Here is a 24,846-nt window from a genome sequence, read left to right as displayed (position 1 = left end):
TTTCCTACCCCCAACTCAAAGTTGACCCTGCCTCCTTGGGGACCATTGGTCCAAGAAACACCAAAGGGATAACGGCCCGTGACCACCAGCTGTTTGCAGGGAGGGGTGTCTGTCTGCCTCATCATCTCTGACTCTTGGCAGCAAAGCATTTGGTATCATCAGCAAAGTACCCGGCCCAGGCCTCATGCCAGCAAGAGGCAGGATATGGTGGTCCTGCCTCCAGACCCCTGCTGCTATCTGAGATGGAGGCCGCATGCCTGTCGAGGCTCAGACATGGGCATCTGGAACTCCACGAATACAGGAGAACCAGGGCCAGCGCCAGCCCCAGCCTTGAGGAGGGCAGATGGACACCCCAACCCCTCAGCTCAGTTCCTCCCCATGACTAAGGAAGGTGCTGAGGCACCAGCAGGGGAGATGGGTTGACTCTGCCACATACCCTGAGGCCCAGCCCCTGGGGTCTGTAGAACTGGAGATTTGGATCCACAGCCGGAATGTTCCTGCTGGCCAGAGCCTTGGCCAGTTCTCTCCAGCTGCCATACCCTACGGAAGGTAAAGAAGAAAAGAGAGAGGTCAACATAGTCCAAAGACCTAATGAATCTGCAAAATGTGGGTGGAATAATAGAGGTAATCATCTCCCCCTCAGCCGTTCCTCACCCTTCTTCACATGGGGGGTATGAAGGGCAGTGGGGAGACAGTTATTGACTTGGCCAAGGTCAATAGGACAGAAAGAGGTAATGAGCTTGCATCCTATTAGAATTTGCTGCCTTCCATAAATAGGAGAAGGAGCCAGGACAAGTGAAAATGGACCCCTGTCTTCCCAGTGTTGACCCACTATAGGCTGATTTTTCCCCAGGTGCCTCTACCAAAAGCAGCTGGAGAAATGGTTGCAGAAGCTAGTGAAACTAAGCTTTCCCCTACACAGTTTTTTTTGGGGGCATCCAGTTTAAGCTTTTTAAAAAATATATATTGTGGTAATATACGTAAACATAAAATTTTCCATTTTAATCACTTTCATGTATACACTTCAATGGTGTTACTTATATTCTCAATATTGTGCAACCATCATCACTATCAATTACCAAAACTTTACCATCGCCCCAAGAGAAACTCAGTCCTATTTAAGCATTGACTGTCCACCCCCTACTCCCGGCCCCGCCTGGCACCATGTATTCTAGCTTCTGATTCTATGAGTTTGTGTATCCTAATTATTTCACATCAGTGAGATCATACACTATTTGTCCTTTGGGGCCTGGCTCCCCCTCACCCTTACTCTCTCCAGCCCAGTCCCTTTCCTCAGAGCCCAGGGAAACAGCAGGGGATTAGCATCAGGGGGGAAGCCACCCACCCTGCCCACCACTAATCACTTGGCTCCTAGATGGAACCAGAGCTGGGGGAGGCAGGAAAGGGTGGGCCTGGGACCCAGACTCGGCGTTTGTCAAATAAGTTTCTAAAGTGCTAGCGATGGAAGACTGGAGGCGTGGCTAGTCCTGAGGCTGTGTGTGACCGATGATGTCTGCCACCCAGAGGGCTCTGGAACTGGTTGGCTATGCACATCTGGGAAGGCAGAAAGCCAAACCACGGTGAGAGTGGGGAAGGGAACAGGAACGTGCTGCGGTGTACGCATGGATTCACAAGTGAAGCAGACACCTGGGGCTGCCGTGAGGGTGAGGCTGGGGCGGATCAAAGTCCAGCGGTCAGCTACTGCTGTTCACCGGGGAAAGGACTTCCTAGTGGTCAAGGAGAACGTCTGGGTATGACAGTTGGACTTCGAATATGTGAAACCAAACCATTGTTAGCTGGAATCACAAACCATGAAGAGGTGGAAGGGACTTGCAAGATCTTTATTTCATGATCTTTATATCATAGATGAGAACATGGAACCCAGGCTGGTAGAAGGACTTAACCAGAGTCACTCAGCAAATAGTGACAAGGCTAAGACTAGAACCCAAGTGTCCAGAAGGATTTCCAATGGGCTGCTACTGTCTCTCCCACAGCTTCATCAAGCTGCCCCCATGACACTGTGGTGCTAGGCTGGCAACCACCCACCACTGGGAGCAACAGTGGGCAGTGGGCAGAAGCCTCCCAGGGACCTGTCTGCTAACACCGGGAGAGACAAGGCCAGCCAACTAGACACAGAACAAAGAGCACAGCCCACAAACACAGGAGAGCACCCACATTTTGCATGAGTTTTTATGTAACTGAGTGTAGGAGGGGACGGGACAGAGAGCCACACATCAGTATGTGGGTGGGAGGAGTGCGTCTCCTACATGTTCACCTTTTGTGTGGCCCTTTGGAGTTTCCTAAGCATCTCACTGGCATGCTCTCATTTGAGCGGTCTAAGAATCTTGTAGGCCAGGTCTGATGAAGAGGCTCAGGGACTAAGGTCACGGAGCTGGGTTGTTTCAAAGGCAGGACCAGAACAGAGAGCCTCTGTCTCACAAGCCAGCGTTTTCTCGGTTCTGCCTATGTTTTCTCTTGTGGGAGTTTTTGGCATAGACTTTGAGGAGTCCTGGGGACAGAGCCCTTGGCGGGAAATCTGTGCCTTTGGGTTTCTGCACAAATATTAAACCTCTGCTGTGTTATGGTTGGAGAGACGTCTGCAGGTTTATCCTCCACCATCAAGGTCACTCCGTTTCCATGGCTGGCAGTCAGGAACAGGTCCAACTAGTTCAGGGTGGGGTATGTTCTGGGGAAGTGGGATTCTGAGGCCAGGGAGGTGAGGTGAGGATACGGGGAATGAGGGAGAAAGAAAGAGAGCCACCAGACCTACACCCTGGGGAGGGTAGACCCTGCCGGCGTCTGCTCTGAATGACTGCCTCATCTCTTCCTTGACTTTGCTTTTAGGACTAACCACCATCTACATCTAGAGAAGGTTATGAGGAGATGCCCATAAAAATGCTGTTGGCTCCATCACCAGGAGTTTTGGTGTGTCTCAGATGCACATTCTCTTTCTCACACACTGATTTTCAGCTCCTGCCAAATCCTTTGACCCCTAGGAGTCACACCAAAGGTGAGAAGACTCATGCCAAGGTCAAAGGTTGAACTACCACTGTGAGTGTTCAGCCCTCCTTGTCCTGGTGACTGCTGGGAAGGTAAGAGGTGTCTCTCTCAGGAACCAAGGACAAATCTACTCTGGAGGTAGAAGGGGGCAGATCTCAGCGAGTTAAACCAAGCCAGGTCCCTGTCCCCAGGTCATGGGGTACACTGATGACCTTGACAAACTTGGAAACGAGAGAGTCAACAGTCCAGGCTTCAGTAATTTGAGTAGGAAAATCCCTTTGTAGACTTCATGATATAAAGAAAGACAAGCAACGCTTTGGAGTCAGAAAGATCTAAGTGTACACCTACCACATGCAAACCATGACTGCTTGAGTAAGTAACCTAATCTCTTGGGCCTTGGTTTCTTCATCAGGATGGTGAGGATACAAACACCTGTCCCGTATGAATGCTGTGAGGATTAAATTATGCATGGCAAATACCCAGCATGGGTCTGACACGGGGTAAATACTCAATCAGCATTCCTCCCCGCCTAATCATCTCTGAGATTGCAGGTTTTGGACTTGGGAGTTCCAGCCCCTCTTGAATGTGGTAAACTACAGATGGCCAACAGCTCTCCAACTCTCTTCTCTCTGCGCTCACTGACCAGAGAAGTAAGTGGACTGTGGGTCAGGACAGATTGTTGCGGCAAAGCATGGGTGCAATGGATACCCCGTTTGCTTAGTGGGTATTGCTTTTTGGTCCTCCATCCATCCACCCATCTATTCTCCCATAAATATTCACTGAGTGCATATGTGCTGGGCATTTGGATACCTCTTCATCTCCTGTCTTTGCCTCTGCAATAATCCTGCTGGTGGATACCCAGGCATTGCTTAGCCCCCCTGGGGAAACTTGGAGCTAAAGAGTGTGCTGATTTAGCTGTGGACACTTGTCATTTGCCCTCTGATAAGTGAACTCCTCCTGCTCCTGGCTGATCTCTCCTCCCTGAGTGCCACCTGCCAGGGCCTGTTTCTCTTGCAACAGGTGTCACATTTGTGCCAGGAGACAAATACCCGATCTCAGGTGACAGACGCAGCACCACCAGGGGCCTCATAGTCTGCCCTCACAAAGCCAGGCTATCAATTTACCATCAGCCGGAGCTTCACCAACATCCCTCCTCTGTGCAAAGCAGACCCTTCAAAGCCTGAAGATGATCATTTTGGCTCTCTGGTGAGAATGGGGCAGCCCTGCATCCCTTTGTGCTCTTTTCAAAGACTCACATACACGATCTCATTGCATCCTCTCGACCTCCCTGGGAAGGGCTGTCATCTCCACTTTACAGGTGAGGAAACAGACAAGAGAGGGGAAGTCACAGGCCCCAGGTCACACAGGGACTAAAAAATCCATGCAAAGGTCTTAGTGCTTGGAACCTAATAAGCACTTAACACATTGCAGCTTATTATTTTTATCATCACTGACAATCTTGCAGATCTGGACCTGGCATTCATTTCTCCTGACTCTTGCCGATACGTCACGTGGTCATTAGGGACCATCACACCAGGGAGAAAGGAAGTCCCTCACAGCTTAGGCTGAGGTTGATGTTACAGATTCTGTGGCCTGAGCCTCCTAACCCCACTCCAGGGGCCAAAATCAGTTCAGAGCACTTTCGACTTGTCAGGCTAAATTTTGGACTAAATTCTTGTATAGGTGTAAAGTCTTACAACCTGCTCAAAAAGCCCTTGGACTAACGAGCTAACCCACAGCACACTGAGGCCGTGCCCACTAAGGGAAAATCCTCCCCGCATCAGCCTAACACACAAGAATGAATTTTAACCTCTATCTATGGGTCCTCTACAAGGTACTTGGCAAGAAGTATTGCTTTTGCTCCTAAGAAACTGTAATAATAGCAATACTAATAGCAGTTAACTTTAACGGAGCACTTATTATGTGCAAGCACCATGCCAAGAGCTTTCCCCACATTATTTCACCGTGAAAAGGGGCAGATGATTAATTCCTCTCACTTGTGTGTTACTACGTGGTGGTCAGTGAGGGAGCACAATGCTTATCCCCGGAATCCGGTCAAATGATCTGCTGGTTTATACTGCGCGTTGTACTGTCAGCCCTAAATGAGTTAGATTCACTTTAGCCCTCACACCCATACCTTATTTCATGCTCATCTGGAAATGGATTTTATATGCCTACAGATGTTTGGGTGCGCACAGCCCAACCCAGTGGGTGATGAAAGATCACCCATAAGTTAAGAGGGAAAACAGGGGAGCAAAAGGGTTAATTAAGTACCTCCCTCTCCATATGGCCAGCTCTACCAGCAGGGAACCTGGAAGTAAACCTACAGGACAGTAAATGTCCACAGGATAGCTGGAGCTGAGAGTAACACCTGAAACAGAAGTGGCAGGGCTGGGGGTGAAGTGCCAGTGGGCAGAGGTGATTTTAACTGTTTTCTGAAGCACTGCCTCCAGTCGTGGGGCAGGACTCCATGGAAAATGTCAGCATCATTCCGGAGCTAAAGCACACTTTGCACGAGGGGAAGGACTGGCCCTTCCAGTGCCCTAGGAAGGTGGGGGAGAAGGCGGAGAGAGATGTGCCTGGGAGAACAGGCCCCATATGCTCCACCTCATGCAAAGGACTCAAAGATCCAGGGTGAATTTAGACAATTTGCTGAGAAGCCATAGGGTCTGTTCAGAGAACTTCCTCCCCAGTGACTAAAGCTGAATGTGAAAAGGTAATGAAATCCAGGAGCTGAACAGAGATGGAGCCCTTGTCCCTCTTGAGAACAGGAGGCTATGACACCCAGGGCACCATTCTCCAAATGCCAGGAGCAAAAAGCAGGGACCGTGGCTCTGTCCTCGGAGAACACTTGAGGTAAGTCCCACATCCTCAGCAGGACAGAGCTGCTGTGGCTAGAGGCCAGCAGGCAGCAGGGCCTGGACCCCACCAGGCAGTGGGGACATTTGAAATGAGCCAGGGGACTTGTCACCCGGAAGGGTGTCTCAAAGGCAGACCCAGTGCTCTGATGGCAGAGACAGGGCTGCACAGCTTGGCCTTGCCTTTCCAGTCTCTGATGCCCTAGGGAACTTGATGCGATAAAAGTGAGTATTAACGTAACCATAGCAGTTAACATTTAGGTTCAAGCATTTAGTTGTCCCATTGCCATTTCCCTCCCACTCACCCACCCACACCCACAACAGACACAGGCACACACAACCATTTCCTCACTCTCTCCAATTTAGCCACCATCACCTCTCCATAGGCACCAAAGAAAAGCAAGAGACAGTGTCAAAATGCAAATATATTGTCCCATAGTCCCAAAACAGCTGGAAAATTGGCCATGAGAGCTTTGGGGCACAGGCCTGCTCTCCTCCTGGTCTCTGAGCCTCTTCTTTCTTTCTTAACATGAAGATACACAATCCAGCTGTATGTCCATGAGCAGGTGTTAGTCCAGAGGGTTGTAGGTGGTTTGACAGCTCCATTGCATTCTCCCTCCAACAGGTGAGTATGACAGGAGGAGGTGAGGAGCAGCAACCTCCAGAGAGGTGGAATCCTGCGGTCTCTCTACTCCTCCTGATGGGCAAGCATGGGTGGGGCCCTGGTGTGTCTCATCCCCACACTCTGCACGTCCCACTCCCCACCCCACCCCATCCCGGCTCCCAGCTGCCCCCAGCTCCCAGCTTCCTGCCAAGCAAGAACCTGAGCCGCCACCACTGCTGCAATCGTCCTGGCCGCTGGCAGGCTGGGGCTTGCCTGCGGGAGACACAGGAGTGCACCTACTGGCCTGGTGGGAGCCGCCTGAAGTAAGCCCAAAATTGGGCATCAGGGCCTGGGCCAGGAAGGTGCCTGTTTCTCAGCCCTGTTGTCGGTGCTTCCTGCTCACCAAAACTTCCCTGCTTGGCCCAAACTACCAGATTATAGAATAAAACCCAGGGGTTGACAACACAAAGGGTGAACCCTAAGATAAATAATATAACAATGTTTCATCAATTATAACAAAGGTTCCACACTAATACAAAGAGTTAATAATAGGGAAACTGTGTGTGTATGTGGGGGGTGGTATATGGGAACTCTACTTTCTGAATGATTTTTATATAACCTACAACTGCTCTAATAAAAAAATTGTTTTAAAAGCAACAAATTGTCTTTAAAACAACTGTAACAGTTAAGAGGGTGGGTAGAGAGAGCCAATGCCCCTTATAATTTGCTGCCGCTGCTCTGGTTTGTCAGGGCACAGCCCCGGTAACTTTGCATTCCCCAGGCACAGATTAGCTAGGGCGAGGTCCCAGAAGGGCTGGCCAAGCCGTGGGTCTCCTCCAGGATATTGTCATCATCACCATCATCATTTAAAAAAAAAAAAAGAAAGAAAGAAACCCACACCTCATAGTCAGTGTTATGACAGGACAATTAAACACAGTCCATCTAAGGGGAATTTTGAAGAAATGGGATGGATTCAGGAAAATCGAGGGGTCCTCCAGGATTTCTAAGACTAGCCCAGCCTACCGAGGAGATATTCCAGTCCCCAGGATCTAGACAAGGACCATTTAGATTTTTTCAGCATCCCTCAGATCAGGACTGACTTTTCTGAACCCACTAGCATGTCTCTTCTAGTCTTATTCCAGAACTGGGATAAAGAGAAGCTTTTGAACATGGGGTTGGGGAGGGGGGTGTGGAGCAAACCTTTTCCTTCCCGGAGCCTTTCAATGATGAAGTTTAGTGGTGTCAGCAATCAGCAGGTTGGGAAAGAGTGAGAGAGTGAATGAATAAGTGAATGAATGAAACAACCAATCACCAGGCACTTCTCAAGCACCTGCTGTATACTTAGTAGCATCCTAACTGGTAGCTGCTGTGATAGAAAGGTGCAAACTGACATGCTCAGCTCTAATGCACTCCTAGGTGCAGGTAGGGTGGACACCCCTAATAAATGAAGTGACCAACCTGTCTGTGGACTAGTGTGTGTGCTCTGGCACTCACATAGGGCGTGCACAAGCCAGTTCTGCCCCATGCAAATAGGCAGACACGCATTAGACTGCTGGATCCTGATGACATGATGTTGCTCAATGACTTTCCATTTTCCAGACTTTCAGGAACCTCAGGAAAAATGCTCTGCAAACAGTTTCTGGGATTAGGGAACTGGTTTTAGGAGTGTCAAGGAGTCCAAGAGAAGGAAAAGACAAAGGAAAACCCTGGTTCTATAAGGTGGTAGTGGAGTCATGTCAGCAGAAAAATCACCAGAAACTGCTTGAGATTCACTGCTGCCTATGGAAGGACAGAAGGGCTTGGAGTCACAGTGGGACAGGAGCATAGTAGCCAGCGGAGGAGCCTGTGCTGTTTCTTCTACTTCCTTTCAGGTGGAAGGAGGGAGGAGTGGAGGTCCAAGATCCCACCCACTCTCTCCTGGCTGGGGGGAGATGACCCTACCCTGACTTGGGCAGGGAGAGGGGGTTCCATAGTTGCAGTTGTTGGAGAACCTTCAGGGATAGAATGTGTTAAAGAGTAGTAAGCAGAAGGAAAAGAATTAAGACTGGAAAAGAAGACAGAAGTGAGAAGAGCAGAGTTTAGGGAAGGTGGCTTTGGAAAAGAGAAAAGAGTATCATTAAGATGATGAGATTGGAGAGGAGGAGTAGGAAATACTTGACAATAACTATATTAATTATGAAGAGGCTAGATTGGTGGGGTGACTGCAGAAGGAGTTCAAAAGGAACTTGGGAGGGCAATATGGTTTACAAAACCCTCCTCCATACATTAACTGTCTTAACCCGCTAACAAGTTAATGCCAAGTGCATTTAACAGAGAAAAACCACAACGGCTAACACGTGCACATCTACCAGAGGCCAGTCAGTGTGCTGAGCACTCTACATGCATTACCTCATTTTATCTTCATAATATCCTTTCAGGTGGGCATCGCTATTCCCATTTTACAGATGAGAAAACTAAAGCCTTCTAAATAGTATAGCTGTGACTTTCAAACATAGGTCACTTGACTCATGCTTTTTATATCTCTTCACAAGGATATTCCCCAGACCCTTTTGTTTGTCAATCGAAAAAATGATGGAATCCAAGGGAAGGGAGAATGAGGAGCCCTGAGGCCCAGAGAGTTTTCTAGGGCCACACAGGGACTGTATTTGGGTCCAGCAGCCAGGAGCCGCAGCCTCCCAGCCCTCTCTCCACCTGATGTCTCCTCTGGGAACAATACTTTTTTAAGCATCTTGTTGAGTGCCTTCACTGTTCTGCATCAGGCTTGAAAACAAGTAAGATGCATTATCTGATCTGGAGGACAGCCAGCAGTTAGATCTGTGAGGTCTGATGGGCGTGACTTGGCAAAAGCCAAGCTGAGGTTGTTGTAACCTGTTCTTGGGAAGGAGAGGCAACGAATGGAGCAGGGAAGGCATGCGTAACAGTAACTCTGTTTTCCAAGAGAGGAATCTGGGGACACTGCTTCCCACCCCCACCCCCACCCCTGTCCCATATCCTTTCAATAGAATCTGAAGAGTTAGACCACACTAAGAGCAGGGGCCTGGTTGTATGGGCGAGCCCCATCCCAGAACCAACCACCCAGAACAATCTATTTATCTGATGTCTTTACATGAGAGCTCCTTCATATTCTTGTCTCATTCTTATTTTTATCCCGATCCTGTGTGTCATTTCCATTTTGCTGGTGGGGATATGGAGACCCACAGTAAGTTCCCTGATTTGACTAATATCAAAAGGAAGCCTGTGGTGAGGGCTAGGCTAGAGGCAGGACTTTGGATTCTCGGCCCACAGCCCGGGGTGCCATGGCAGAGTGCTCAGCTGTGGCTGCTGGAGTGAAGTGAGCTACAGGGAGAGCATCTCTCGTGGGAAGGCGCCAAGCCCAACCCATGAAAGGGCTGAAAACTAGCACGGTGCAGGCAGGAACTAGGTCTCATTCCTTATTATATTCCCACTGTATAAACTAGTTGAAATTAGCAGTTTCAATATGTCCCATCTTCAGAGAAGGGTTAAGTTACCTGGGCCTGATTTTATACTCTCAGTGTATAAATGGGGTCATCCATATATGTGGAGTGAATGAATGACAAGGAGGAGCCCCTGGCATGTTTGTCACCATAGAACTGATATTTTCTGGCCATGATTCTGGGTTCAGGCCTGAATGAGCGGACGGACACTGGCCCTGCCATTCTTAGAATTAACAAGCAGTGGAAGGTGTCTCTGCACCCCATGGATACCTGCTAAGGCATGGATGTCAAAGCCACAATCAGAGGTGCCTCTAAGGCTTCTGAGTGTGCTCAGGGCGAGGGCTTTCCCAAGGATGGTAGCAACACATCCAGTTTCAGAGAGGAGTTAAGTTACCTGGGCCCCTGAAACCTCCAGCACGGTGTCACTACTGATCTGCAAACTGGTGGTTACCAGTCTACTATGAGGTAGGCACAGAAACTCAGGGTAAGCATTTAGAACGTTTTAGAGCAATCTGGAACATTGCTGCAGTATCCAAACGTGTGATCAGTGGACTCGTCTCACTGAACGTGGCATAGACCGTTTTGGATGTTTTGCACTCCTGTGGTGAGCTGCATGTGGTGCAAAATATATACTGTTAACGTGTCGTGTGACCATGCAGCAGTGGCAGATTGGCAATTAAAAGACCAAAGCAAAAATCACCTGGAAACACTGAACCTTCACCACAGATAGTTTGCTCTAGTTGGCATCTGGGGCCTGCCTGTCTTTCTCCTTCCCTTTCTTCCTTTCTAACCCAAGCAAAAGGTAATTTAGAATAAGAGAGAATCACACAACCAGGTCACAGAAAGGGAACCAGGGCAGTGATTGGAATCTCAGCAGCCACCCATGACTCAGCTCCAGACACCTCTGTGTGTCTCTCCTCAGGACTCAAATTCCCAAGAAAAAGTCAGAGTGGCCTTCCTAGGGTTGGGGCCCATATGATGGTGGAAAGGGGTGATAGAGATCCCTGAAGAGCCATTACAATAATGGGGGAGGGGACAGTCTTATCATGAGATTTTCTGATTTTTCCATGGGAAAATAGCTTGACTCTGAATAATTGATTGTTACTCTCATTCCTAAAAGCAGAGTGGGACCTGTCTGAGAGTCATTATATATTTATAAAGCAGGGGCACATAAAATGCAGATATAACCAATGGTATTAAAAACACAGACACATAGAGTCCCGTTCCACCATACTTAAGAGACTTTATAGAATACGTAGAAGATGGGAGAGCTGATTATTTAGAATAGCCCCCCAAAAAAGTTAGTTCCAGGCTCATACAGATAGTCATTGTTCAAAACACATTCCTTGGAAAGACAAGGTAAAACCATCATCTGACACAGCCTTTGAAAGTGATGTCCATTAACTCATCTTAACTTCGGTTAAAAAAAAAATTCAAGAACTATTGTAGTCAACAGCGCTTAGGAATCATTATTATGACTATTGGCTTTCATTCAAATACCTTTTATTGTTTTTTTTGTTGTTGTTTTCGAAGCACTTTTATTAACAAATATTTAACAGACATACATAGAAACACCCAAAATCACATTAAGTATTACTTTGACATGCCATCTACATTCTACATGGAAGGAAAAAAAAAATCCCTTTTTCTCTGGGCTAACAACTAATTTTTGGAATAAATGCACAAATGCAAGTATACTTGAGAATAGAGAGGAATTTAGACTCAGTAGGAAAGAAGCTAAGTAGGAGTACCAATAATCAGTTCAGTCGATAGTATCTATTTGTTTTCTACCTTTACACATAAGAATCTGCTCAGCGGACTGCAGTGTAATTGTTACAGCATCACACTTTCACAAAGCCGTAAAATAATCTCTGCAGGTCTCCTCTTACCTTCTTCACAAATGCAACGAAACATGGACTCTCAAGATGGCTGACTAGACTATCTAACATATGGTTTTTATATCCCATTCATTCAAAGCACCAGTTCTATGCCTGTAGGGAAAAGTGCAATAAATAGAAAAGTGAGAATTTTACTAAGTCGACTCGTTATTTGATGCCAGAGACCACATCTTCTGAACTCCAAAGCAGGGTATGTGTTCTGACCTTGGCAATACTATATCTGAAATAGTTAATCTTTCCTGGAAACCCAAGCCAAATAATCACATTGTTTATCTGACACTAAATTATCAGTTTCAGAGACCTCTGTTTTTCTTCCGCTTCACTAGATTTGCTAATTTGCTGGTAAAGTGACCGGACAGAGCTGATCTACACCACTGGATCTAACCCACTGATTGCCATGTCAACAGGAATGCTGGCTAAAGATGCACAAAGAGCTCATTCCAAGAATGGAATAGTTCTGTCCCTGTCTCCACTCCCAGCAATTTCTTCCACTGCCCCCTTTCCTGAGCCAGCAGTTCCACCCAGGTCCAGCACCCACCTGGACAGATGTGAGAGCTGACCTAAACCATGCACAGAACATTACCGAGTCAAGTCTATTTTGAAATTCCCCTGCAGAGAACATAAGCAGGGGGTGTCCGGGGGAAGCCAAGAATACGAAAGTGCCTAACCTGGCAAATCAAAGACAACGTTCAGTGCTGACATTCCTAGAGCTGTCAATGGCACTGCTGAAAGGAGAGTGAGGGGCTGGACTTCATTCACCTCTTGCTGCTGAGCCTGAGCTAGGAAACAGCAGTCACTTAACCAGAAAGTGCCTGATTTGACTTAATGAATCTTGGTGAACCAGCAAATCAACAAAGTCTGGTGGGAACTAAAGAGGAAATCAAAATTATCTAAGAAGATGAGCCGATTAAAAGCTGCCCAGAAATGGAACAGGCTACTCTGTTACTTACGAGAGAGAGAGAGAGAGAGAGAGAGAGAGAGAGAGAGAGAGAGAGAGAGAGAGAGAGGGAGAGAGAGAGAGAGGGAGGGAGGGAGGGAGAGAGAGAAAGTAAACGAGAACCAGTGCTACAAAACGCTCAAAGATGGAGAGCAAGAAACGTATTACCACTGAGCCACGTGCTACTACAATTAACAGTTCAACCTTTCAGATCTGTGTGACTGTCATCTTACCTGCATGATACCTTAATGGCTTCTGGAACTTTCTCCTATTTGTACTTGTGAAGGCAGCCAAGGCGCAGAGAATTTGGATTGGTTTTTGGCTTCCTGCACTTTAACTTTGATATTTAATGACCTGCGATAGCTGCCGGTATCCTAGTAATACTTAAAACCCTCGGGAAGCTATTAACTGTTTAGCATTCCCAGGTCTTAGGGGAGTATGTTTTCCATTTTTCAAAGAGCCTGTTGTAGGCAATTTGTAGGGTAAGATGCAAATATTCCCTTGAGTGGGCCGAGGCTCGGAGCTAGGTTTCCCTGGAGTTCACTACCGTACAAAAACAGATACAGGTTTCTCACAAAGACTCCACAGTCTGTTATTTATTTTAAATTGGCTTCTTGGATCAGTTTATTTGAGTTCTGACGGCTGCACTAAATGGCTCATAGCGGGAAGGAAGTTTAAAAAGAGAGAGAAGCCTGGTAGAACTGAGGAGGAAGGAGGAAGCACCGTGGGCAATTAGCTAGATTTACAGAGCGTCCAGTATGTATAAGGAGCCACTTTGCCTGGCTCTGGGTGGGTGATCGGGTACGGTGTTATAAGTTGCAAGAGTTTCTGTTTGAGAGGGTGAAAAGGATTTGGGAATGGGTGGTAGTAACGGTGGCACAACATTGTGAATATAATTAATAACATTGAATTTATACTTGAAAGCAGTTAAAATGAGAAATTTTATGTGGTATATATGTTACCAACATAAAAATAAAAAAGAAGAAAAAGAAGCCAGTTTCAGAGCCAGACAGATCTGGGATTGCACCCCTGCTCTGCCCTCTTCTATCCCCCACCCTGCTCATTCAGTTGGAAAGATCAATTCAGTATGTGAATGAATTAAACTAACATTTGTTCAGTACAGACAAGGTAACATAACAGGCACTAGCTGGTTTTTTGTAGTACTACAATTGTTTGTTTTTTGCCCAGCAGTTCACATTCACTAATTTTTTATGCAACAACCCTGTAAGTTATTACTATCCCCATTCTCCTAATGATAAGCAGCTGAACTGGGATTCAAAGTAGTTCTGTTTGGTTCCAAAGTCCCCAGCCTTCCCCTGGCTGCCCAGATACTTCTCACAACAACCCTGTAAAGCAAGTATTATGAAGCCCCATTTAGGGGGTTGGAAACGGAGGTTAAGGAATTGGCCCAGTTCAGCAGAGGGCTTGGCCATCCGGCTAATGTGTGACTGCGCCAGACTTAACTCCAGGTCTGCCTCCCTCTGTGCTTTTTCTATGGCACAGCTCTGCTTCACATACACAAGGTGGTTGGGTAACATGGCATGGTGCACAATTAAGCACTAAACAATGGCTCCTGGAGCTCTAGAGGAAGATCCTGTTGGTCAGAGAAGACCGCATGGTGAAGCAGGTCTAGAACATGAGTTTCTGGGCAGGTGGAGTTGCTGGGTGTGGGAAGAGAAGTAAATCACTGCCTCCAAGGAGACCTAGATTTTACAGGGCAATATGGGTTGTTTCAATCTGCCCTGTCCAAGCCCCACACAGAGACCAGAGTGGAAGGAACCAAGAAGCTTTTTTCTAAAATAAAAGTAACACATAACACATGAACACTGCCTCCTCCAAATCACACAGTATAGAAGTGTACCAAGTAGACGGTTATGATACCCTTGCATGCCCCTACTTGACACTCTTCAATCCTTTTGCTAGGTGCTCCTCGTTTTTCCTACTTTTAAACACCTTAGAGCTCCTTCTGTCGACTACTTTTCTATCTACACTCATACCTTTACTAATCTCATCTGGTCTGCTTTGCATATCACCTGTATGTTGTTGGCTTTCCTATGTTTAGCCCTGACCCCTCCCTGGACTCCAGACTTGTATATCCAATTTGCTTACTCATGTCCCCACTCAGATATCTGAGAGGCATCTCTAAGGTAGCACATCTGAAACAAACACATCTGAAACAAAATTCTTGATTCTTCCTCCCAAGTCTGCCCCTCCCACATTCATCTTACTAAATGGCAACTCCAGCCCCACACCTGCCCAGGTCAGAAGTCTTTGAATCTTTCTCGATTTTCCTTCCCATATCCAATACATCCGCAAGTCCTAGCAGCTCTACCTTCAAAACCTATCCAAATTCTGACCATTTCTCACTCCTCCATCTCTACCACCCTGGTCCAAACCATCATCTCTTGCCTCATTTCTTTGTTCCCACCCTTGCACCCTACAGTCTAGCAGCCAGAGCAACCTCAATAAAATGTAAGTCAGACCATGTCAAGCCCCTGCTCAAAATCCTCCAATGCCTTCCCAACTCACTCAGGGCTTAGGAGTGAGGTTTGCTGGGACAGACCCAGTTTACACTGGTTGTCCTGGCAGAGTTACTAACAGCACCTCCGTTCACTCTTATGCGTCCCAATTTGGACAATGATGATGCGGTCACCCTATTAATGATGCCTTATAGAGTAAACCCTTGCTATCCTCTGACCTCATCTCATATCCCTTCATCATCATTCTGCTCCAGCCACACTAATTTCCTTGCTGTTTTCCCAACATCCCCTGGACCTTTGCACAAACTCTTCCCCCTACCTAGAAAAAGCTTCCTCCAGATATTTACATAGCTCACAGGCTCTCTTCATTCAGGTCTCTGCTCAAATATCAAAGGTCTTTCCTGAGCACCCCATCTACAATAGCACCCCACTACCCTCAATCCATCACTTTATTTTTTTAATAGCACATACTACCAGTTGACCTATTACGTGTGTCTGTGCATAAAATCTGTCTACTTCACTAATACATACACTAGAATATATATTCGATGAGAGCAAAATTCTATTTCGTTCATTATGCCTAGCACATAGTAGGCACTTGGATGGATGACGTCACCGTTAAAGAGGATCCATCCAATCCCACACAATGGCTAAGAGGAAGAATCCTACAGTCGGTATATAGCTATGCAAGCTGATCTCTAAGCCCTGGTTTTCTTCTCTGTAAAATAGTGATATTAATAGTATTTGTTTTACAGTGTTTTTAAGAGGATCAAATTAAATAATGTTTGCTCAGGGCTCAACACGATACACTCGAGCCTCATTACTGGCAGATTCCGTATCTGCAAATTTGTGTACCCACTAAAATTTATTCGGAACCCCCAAATCAATACTCATGGAGCTCTCAGTCATTCATAGTCATGTGCAGAGCAACAAAACATTGAATCACCCCATGGACATGTTGCTAAGTGAAGCTGAACAAGGCGGCACTCTGCCTTCTTGATTTAGCTCTCATTCTGTAAACAAGTTTCTTTGCATGGTATACTTAGTGCCACGTTTTTTGCATTTTTGTGTTTTTGTTGGTGATTTTGCTGTTTAAAATGGCCCCCAAGCATCGTGCTGAAGTGCTAAGTGCAAGAAGGCTGTGGTGTGTCTTTTGGAGAACATAAATGTTAGATAAGCTTTCCTCAGGCATGATTTGGAGAGCTGTTGGCCTGAAGTTCAATGTTAATGAATCAACAATAAATATATATTAAATAAGGTGGCTTTAAACAGAAAACCACATAAAACAAGGTCGAGCATTGATTGGTTGTGAAAATGCTGTGACCAGAGGCTTGCAGGAACTTAAGAGCCATGATTCAGAATTCCCTGAGGGGGGGTGGTTAAGCATTCTCTAATTTACGTGTTCAGAGGGACATTATAGAAAATGACTACTACGAATAATAACAATCAACTGCTTCCTATGTGCCAGGCAGTGTGCTAAACTTTACATTAACTCATTTAATTCTCATAACAACCCTTTGAGGTAGGTACTATTATTATCTCCACTTACAGATGAGGAAATTGAAATTCAAAGAGACTAAGTAACTTACCCAAAGCCACATAGCTTGGTGGGTGGCAGATCCAGGATTTGAACCCAAGGTAATTGATTCCAGAGTCTGTGTCCTTATCCACTACTCTGCTTTGATTGCAAACTCTTCCTGTGCACCATAACTAATGTGAGCAGTTATACAACCTTCAGTACCTTTTTCCTTGCTCTCACACATAACAGAGTTTATTAGTCTTTTGTTTAAAAAAAATAGGTTCATATTACATATACATATTACTCTGCAACTTGCTTTTCTCACTTATGTCATGGACATTTTTCCAGGTCAAAAAATAACATTTTATTTTAAATAGCTGCAATAATATTCCATGGTGTGGCAATATCACAATTAACAAACAACTTCTCTACAGATGAGCATTCTATTGTTTCCAAACCATGTTTCAAACAATGCTGAGGTAAATATCCTTGACCAGATATTCTTACATACTGTTGTTACGTTTTTATAGATCAAGTTCCAGAGTGAGATTGCTGGGTCAATGGGTAGGAGTATTTTTTTTTAATTTTAGTAAATACTGACATATTACTTTCCAAAAAGATTTTTAAAACAATGCACATTGTCATCTACATTGTTTAAAAAGTCTCTGTTTCCAGGCAACTTCATCAGCACCACATATTAATCTTTAAAATTTTTGCCAGTCTGATAGGGGTATATATTTTTTAAACATACATGCGTTTATACTGTATATATTATCCTGACACTTGTTTTTTCTCCTCAACAATATCATGGATATCTTTTCAACAGTTTTTCAATTTTGCTGATTCTGTCATACAAGTCACTTCTGTGACCTGGAAAAAATGTCATTTTCACCCAAGACAATTTTTCTATCAGTGAAATATGGAGATAACAATGTTGACCTACCTTAATTAGCAAGAGAAGAAGAAATTATTTTAAAAACAAGTACAGAACCACTTCGCACCCACTAGAATGGATATACTAGAAGAGACAGGCAATAACAAGTGATAGGGAGGATATGGAAAAATTGAAACCCTCATACATAGTTGGTAGGAATGCAAAATGGTGCAGCATTTGGAAAACAGTCTGGCAGTTCCTCAAAAGATTAAACATCGAGTTACTATGTGACCCAGCAATTCCACTCCTAGAAAAACAAAAACCTATGTTCACACAAAAACTTGTACAGAAATGTTCATAATAACCAAAAAGAGGAAACAAGCCAGAGGTCCATCAACTGATGAAAGGATAAATAAAATGTGGTGTATCCATACAATGGAATATTGTTTGGTCATAAAAAGGAATGAAGCACTGATACATGCTACAACACAGATGAACCTGAAAACATTATGCTAAGTGAAAGGAGCCAGACACAAAAGGCCACATACTATAGGGTTCCATTTATATGAAATGTCCAGAGTAGGCAAATCAACACATTATGTCATATTGCCAGAGGCTGGAGGGAAGAGAATGAGGAGGGACGGCTAAGGGTAAGGGAGATTCTTTTGGGTGTGACGAAAATGTTGTAGAATTTGAGAGTGGTAATGGTTGCACAACCTTGTAAATTCACTAAAAAACCATTGAATGGTACACTTTAAAAGGGTGGAAATGAGTTATATCTCTACTCCTCCTACGCCAACCTCTGGTTTTCTCCATTCTCCCTCCTTCCCAAAGCATCTCCACCCCTGGTTTAATTATCATGATTCCCTAGAGAGCTGGCAACAGGTTTCTTTTCAAAGCTGACACCAAGAAGTTTGCAGCTAGCACTGCCCCTCCTGCTCACACCCAACCCCTCCTCTTTGTACCAAGATCGTTTACTTATTAAACCAATTAGAGTACATGACTCACGTTGCACCCTTGGGCATGAGGCTGAACAGCTCACAAAAGAAGTCTGACTTGCACTTGAAAGGGACAGCTACCCTCAGCCCAGCCTGACTCCCCTTACCAGCCCCTCCCCTGCCCCTGCCCCACACAAAGTGCTTCTCAGATTGCAGGAAGAAACCTGAGCACCGGAAGGGGGGGTTGCTACCCCCACCCACTGGGCTTTCTCACCCCCAAAGAAGACCACACCAACCCCTCAAAGAGTTGAGACAATAGCCTTCTTATTTCCATTGCTTACAAAGCCAGCAGGCAACCAGCTCAGCATCTGGGCAAAGGGGTGTAGAATTACCCATTCTTCAAAGACTTGCCGTGTGCAAGACTGCCAGGTGGGTATCTGGTGCCCTCCTGCTTGCCCTTTGCTGCCACATCTTAGCCCCACACAGTGACACCCCTCTATTGCTCCTCGAGTGCCCCACCCCATCAAAACTTGCTGTGAGCTGGATTCCCTGGAGCTGAGCTAGCTTGCTGACGCACCTGGGCCCATACCTCATCGTACCCAGATTATTTCTCCCAGCTCTATGACCTGTGAATTTTCAGCTCAATAAACACTGATGGGACTCCCTATGGGACAGACACTGTCCTAGACACTCAATGGGCATGTCAATGGGAAGGTCTCCTAGGAGATAACTGACACATAAGTGGATAATTTCAATATAATGCAGCGAGGGGTACAATGGGGCTAAGTGTGGAGGCTCTAAGGAGGTGGAGAAGAGGCTTCCTGGCTTCCCTCCTCCTGCCCTCATTGCCCCAGAGCACACTTCACTGCCGGGGACACATGTCACCAGGGCTGAAGGAAACTTCTCTAGGTCACAGCCAGTACACCCCAGTTCAGCTCTCAGCACCTCCTTCCAAACACCACCTCGGAGGCATCCCTCCTGATAGCCTGGAATCCAGGAGGAAGGTGTGATTTGAGTCAGATCCTGTCCTGGCATGGAACCACATCCTCTTGCCACCCCCCACCCAGGCATTTCCGCCTTTGTATATTTATAAGACTCTCTTAAAATAGGTTCCAGCAAATAGGAACAGGGACCTGATTTGGGTCGATGAAATCAGCATCTGGGAGAGTAAAGACTCCCTGAGAGCAAGGTTGCTATTTATTCTCCTATTCCATATCCGGGTTTGAGTAGCATCTAAATCCCCCAGGAAGCCTCCCCCTCCCCTCTTATTCAGTGCTATTTCCCAAATTCCTCTTGCCCTGAAAACCTCCCTTTCTCCTGTCCTCTGTGCGCATGAGTTTTCTAAAACATGGTGGCTCCAGGACGCCTTCTAACGCTCATTTATTATTAAGCAATTGCATTTTGCAAAGTACTTCTCAGCTGTCAGCCCTTTTGCTCAACAAGCTCAACCACCCACTCCTAAATGGGGTCTGAGATTTGAAGGGACGGAAGCAAAAGTGCAAGGCAGGGTCAGTAGTGCAAGTGTTCTCTGCCCGGCAGGGCATCAGGACAAGTTGTCCATCAACTCTGAAGCGCTGGAAGGCGGAGGGTAATGGGGAAAGCAGTGTCGTGGGAGCCTGGCTGGCTCTAATACCTGCTGGGACCTGGCAGAGCTACCTGCATTGGGTGAGGAAAAACCAGCCAAACCTCCTTTCCCCTGCAAGGCTCTGGGAGCCTGGAGCCTCTGGGTCCCGCACCTGCCTGTCAGCCTCACAGCTAGAAGAGCTTTGCATAATGAGATAAAGGGGATTGTCACCTTACTCTTTTCTTCGTTTATTTAAGTCCAGAGCCTGAGAAAGTTTGTCCTAAAAAGAAGGCTTGTAATCTCTGGTTGGCGGAATAACACCCTGGAGCTCTGATCTAGGGGGGCCTGTGTAAAACAGGCCAGAGAGAAAGGACTCGGCTTGGGGTAGTGGTGAATGTTTGAGCTGGGAGGGCTTAAGACAGATCAGAGGCTTTGGCCAATTCCAAAGGACTGCAGAGAACCAAATCTGGGTTAGAAAGGCAAAATTTAAAAATAAAAAAAGTTGTTTCAAACTAGGTACTGGCTCTTCTGAGGTGACAGAGACCACGTGAAGGATCTGGAAGCTTTCCCATCAGCAATTAATACTAATTGGCTGTGCACTCTAGGTGTGGTCCAGGTGCTGGAGGAGCAGGAGAGAGGAGGCAAGGAGAGAAGACATCCCGCCCGCACTGGCCGTGGGGCCACGGGCTAAGCCATTTTCCCCACCCCTTCCAGTTCTCATCGCGGAGCACCAGAAGGTTCTTTGACAGGTTGATACCAACCCTCTACTCAAGCCCTCTGACAGGTGGCCACCCAGCTGCTGCTAGAAACATCCAGAGACAGGGAAGACTCTGGATGCCGCGAGGTCTGCCTGCTGCTGGGTGGTTCATGCTGCTACCAAGCTCTTTCCTTTGCTGGGGCTCCAGAACAAAGCCCACCCTCTTGGAGGAAAGCACTTCAACCAGAAACGTCAATGCTCACATGCAAGGAGCCTCCGGTGGAGTAAGGGGTGGCGTGAGGTGTCGGCAGCGCCGCAGACCCCTTGGCTCCTCAACAGAGCTCAGCGCATTCACACTCGTGTGTTCTGCCTCTGACAGTGACAGCGTCACAACCCCGGCACAGCGGGGAGCGTCTGATAGCACCTTGGTCCAGTGACCCCGTCAGATGGGGGCTCTCTGGCAAGGGCAGTGTCAAATGATGGGGTAGAGGCATTCAACAGAACACTGGAGCAACATAAATAAGCTGTAGAAAGTTCCCACATCCTGACCTGGAAAGATGTTCAAAACATATGGTTACGTGGGGAAAAGCTGACATATTACAAAAGTGGAGCTACTAAAAAACATATATTAAAACTATCACAACCAAGAAGAGCTTAAAGAGACATGACGAATAAATGTAATGTGGTGTCCTAGATAGGATCCTGGAACAGAAAGAAAAAGGACATCTGAGCCTTCTCTCCTCAGGTGTAGTGAAGACGGCCGAGACGCCAGAGCGCACCTACCATCATGAGCCTCCTCAACAAGCTCAGGAGCGAGATGACCCCAGAGGAGCTGCAGAAGCGGGAGGAGGAGGAGTTAAACACAGGTCCCTCCCTGTGCTCATGCAGTTGGTCAAGAACAACACCCAAGTGCTTATCAACTGCCACAACATCAAGAAGCTCCTGGGCCGCGTGAAGGCCTTTGACAGGCACTGCAACATGGTGCTGGAGAACGTGAAGGAGATGTGGACCGAGGTCCCCCGAGCGGCAAGGGCAAGAAGTCCAAGCCGGTCAACAAGGACTGCTACATCTCCAAGATGTTCCTGCACGGGGACTCAGTCATCATGGTCCTGTGGAACCTGCTCATCACTGGCAAGTAGGGGCCTGCCCCCACTGCCAGAGCTGCCCACTCCTGTCCTGCGAAGACCTGCTCTCGTGTTGGAAATAATAATAAAGTCCCTGTGTTTAAAAAAAAAAAAAAAAAAAAAAAGGACATCTGAAAGGGTATCTAAATAAAGTATGGACTTTCATTAATAATGTGTTGCTATTGGGTCAATAATTGTGACAAATGTCCCATACTACCATAAGATGTTAATGGGGGAATTGGGTGTGGGGTGTATGAGAACTTTGTGTACTATCCTTGCAGTACTTTAGTAAATCTAAAACTACTCTAAAATAAAAAGTTTATTTAAAAATATACTTATGTCTATAAGTTTGTATATGTATGTGTATATATAATATAGGCATAGAAGAAATTTAAAAGTAAGCATCTTAAACTTTTTATGTTTATCTCTGTAAAGAGTCTTTTTACTTCAAACAGTTTTGAATTTTCAAATGTCAAATAAAGATATTTTTAAGTAGAAGAGATAGGAATGAAAATATAGGAAAATCAAAACTGAATTTCTGCCATATTCAATTGTTCCCAGGAATCAGGAGGCCAGGGTTTTGGTCCCTGTTCTCTCCTGGCTTTGTGATCCCAGTGACCTCTCTGACCCTCGGTTTTCTTATCTGTAAAATGATGACCTTTGGAGACAGTTACAACTGTTACATTCTATGATTTGATGATAAACATGCATAATGAAAACTTCATATTGCTTGCGGACCCATCATGGATTGCTTTAATTAATAAAGCACCCCCCTACTGCATTTAAAATATTTAAGTCTATTAAAAAAAAAAACTGAATTTCATAGAATTTTCCAGGGACACATCCACAGTACATTGTACCCATGCAGTTTTAGAGGTTAAAAACAATGAGAGAGACCAATTGGGTTACAGTCTGACTTATAAGAAGAGTATTGGCTTATGCTTAACTGGCTCAAATCTATTCAAATGAAAGAAGACAAAAAAAGATGGATGGGATTGCAAATGGCAATTCTCCCACTTGTCATTGATCTAGGGCTCTTCATGGGAGAGGGTTGAAAATCCTTGGCTTGTTCCACAGAGCTTTGTTTCCAGCTCCCCATTTGCCTCCCCAAGTCCTATCACACCCCAGATGCAGGACAATTTGAGAGGCAGCCCTATTCAGACCCCTATCTCTCTGAAGATAGCAATCCTAGGCCTGGGTAATGTGAAACAAGGGTCTTTGGGACACTCTCCCCCATGACAAAGAAGTGTGGAGGGCAGACAATATCTCATCCAGTGGGAACATTCTGCAAATGGGACGAGAAAGCATGAGAAAGGCCAGAAGTTGCAAAAGCCAAACTTAAGGAGGCAATTTTCTCCCCCAGGCAAATCTCAGCCAGAGCCAACTCTTGATTTGGGGTGTATCCAAAGCAATCCTCCAATCCAAGGATGTGGGGAGGGTGACAGTGTTGTGCCTTTGGCTGGCCAGGGGTTGGAGGCTGCAGTGGGAGCAGACAGAGGTAAATGGCTGCTCTAAGAGCCATTTCTCTGGGTGAGGCCAACGTGGTGGTCACCATCCTGTCTTCATTCTCACCTGTGGTTAACTTATTCTAGGAAGAGAGTCAAGCCCCAAGTTGTCTCAAGGCAGAGCCACTCAACAGTTACTTAGTGTGAGTGTGTATTAAATCCTGTGGTGACTTCTTTATAAGGCCAGTGGGATGTGTGTACACATGTGGGGTTTTTGCAGGGAGAGGGGCAGGGATAGAGGGCAGAAGGGTTAAGAAAGAAATAGATTGGGCTCCCTAACTTCAGGGTATTTTTCCTTGAATTTGAAAACTCTAGACTAATAAAAAGGGAAAAACTTAGTCTAGACTAAGTAGGAAGCTGTTTAGATAAACTATAGAACATCCAAATGGCAAGCTACTTCAGAGTTATTAAAAAATAACAAGGTAAGATGTCCACATAAAAACTTGTACATAAATATTCAAAGCAGTCCCAAAGTGGAAACAACCCAAATGTACATCAACAGATGAATGGATAAACAAAATATTGTATAGCCATATAATGGAATATTATTCAATCATAGAAAGAGTGAACCACTGTTACCTGCTACAATATGGATGAGCCTTCAAAATACTGTACTAGTTCTATGGATTAGGTACTATTATGTCTATTTAATAAATGTTAAGACTCTGAAAAAAACCAAAAACAAAAACATTGTGCTAAGTGAAAGAAGCCAGTCAAAAGACCACATCTTGTATGATTCCATTTAAATGAAATATCTAGAATAGGCAAATCCTTAGAGACAGAAAGCTGATGTGGTTCCCAGGGGCTGGGGTGGGGGTGAGGAGTGAAAAGTGACTGCTAATGGGTAGAGTTTCTTTTGGGGTGATAAACATGTTCTGAAATTAGATGGTGGAATTGCACAACTTTGTGAATATACTAAAAACCACTGAATTTTATAGTCTGTGAGTTATATCTCAATTTGTCAGATTTATAACCTGATATGCAATGATCTATAATATATACAAAGTTTAAGGAAAAAAAGCAGGCATAGACCTCTCTCTCTAGCTAAGCCACCTCGGCAGGTGATGTCACTGCCCTCCCCCTTATGTGGGACCTGACCCCTAGGGGTATAAATCTCCCTGGCAACACAGGAAATGACTCCCAGGGATTAATCTGGACACGGCATCGTGGGATTGAGAACATCTTCTTGACTAAAAGGGGGATGCGAAATGAAACAAAATAAAGTTTCAGTGGCTGAGAGATTCCAAATGTTGTCGAGAGGTCACTTTTGTGGGCATTCTTACGCACTATATAGATAACCTTTTTAAGGTTTTAAAGTATTGGAATAGCTAGAAGTAAATACCTGAAACTATCAAACTCCAGCCCAGTAGTCTGGACTCCTGTAGACAATTCT

At 45.7% G+C, this 24,846-nt stretch overlaps 1 protein-coding gene and 1 pseudogene across 1 annotated transcript in view; one reads left to right on the top strand and one right to left on the bottom strand.

The window, feature by feature from the left end:
• Window positions 1-24,846, bottom strand: part of B4GALNT3 (beta-1,4-N-acetyl-galactosaminyltransferase 3) — a 90,888-nt gene that overhangs the window by 25,599 nt on the left and 40,443 nt on the right. The window contains exon 2 of the mRNA XM_037846205.1: window positions 437-540. Coding sequence (XP_037702133.1) covers window positions 437-540 — 104 coding nt within the window. The remainder of the gene's footprint in view (window positions 1-436; window positions 541-24,846) is intronic.
• LOC119541878 lies at window positions 21,612-21,963 on the top strand (annotated as a pseudogene).

Source organism: Choloepus didactylus, chromosome 8 (genome assembly GCF_015220235.1).
Source record: "Choloepus didactylus isolate mChoDid1 chromosome 8, mChoDid1.pri, whole genome shotgun sequence".
In the NCBI taxonomy this organism is placed as follows: Eukaryota; Metazoa; Chordata; class Mammalia; order Pilosa; family Megalonychidae; genus Choloepus; species Choloepus didactylus.
This window is presented reverse-complemented; position numbering and strand designations above follow the sequence as displayed.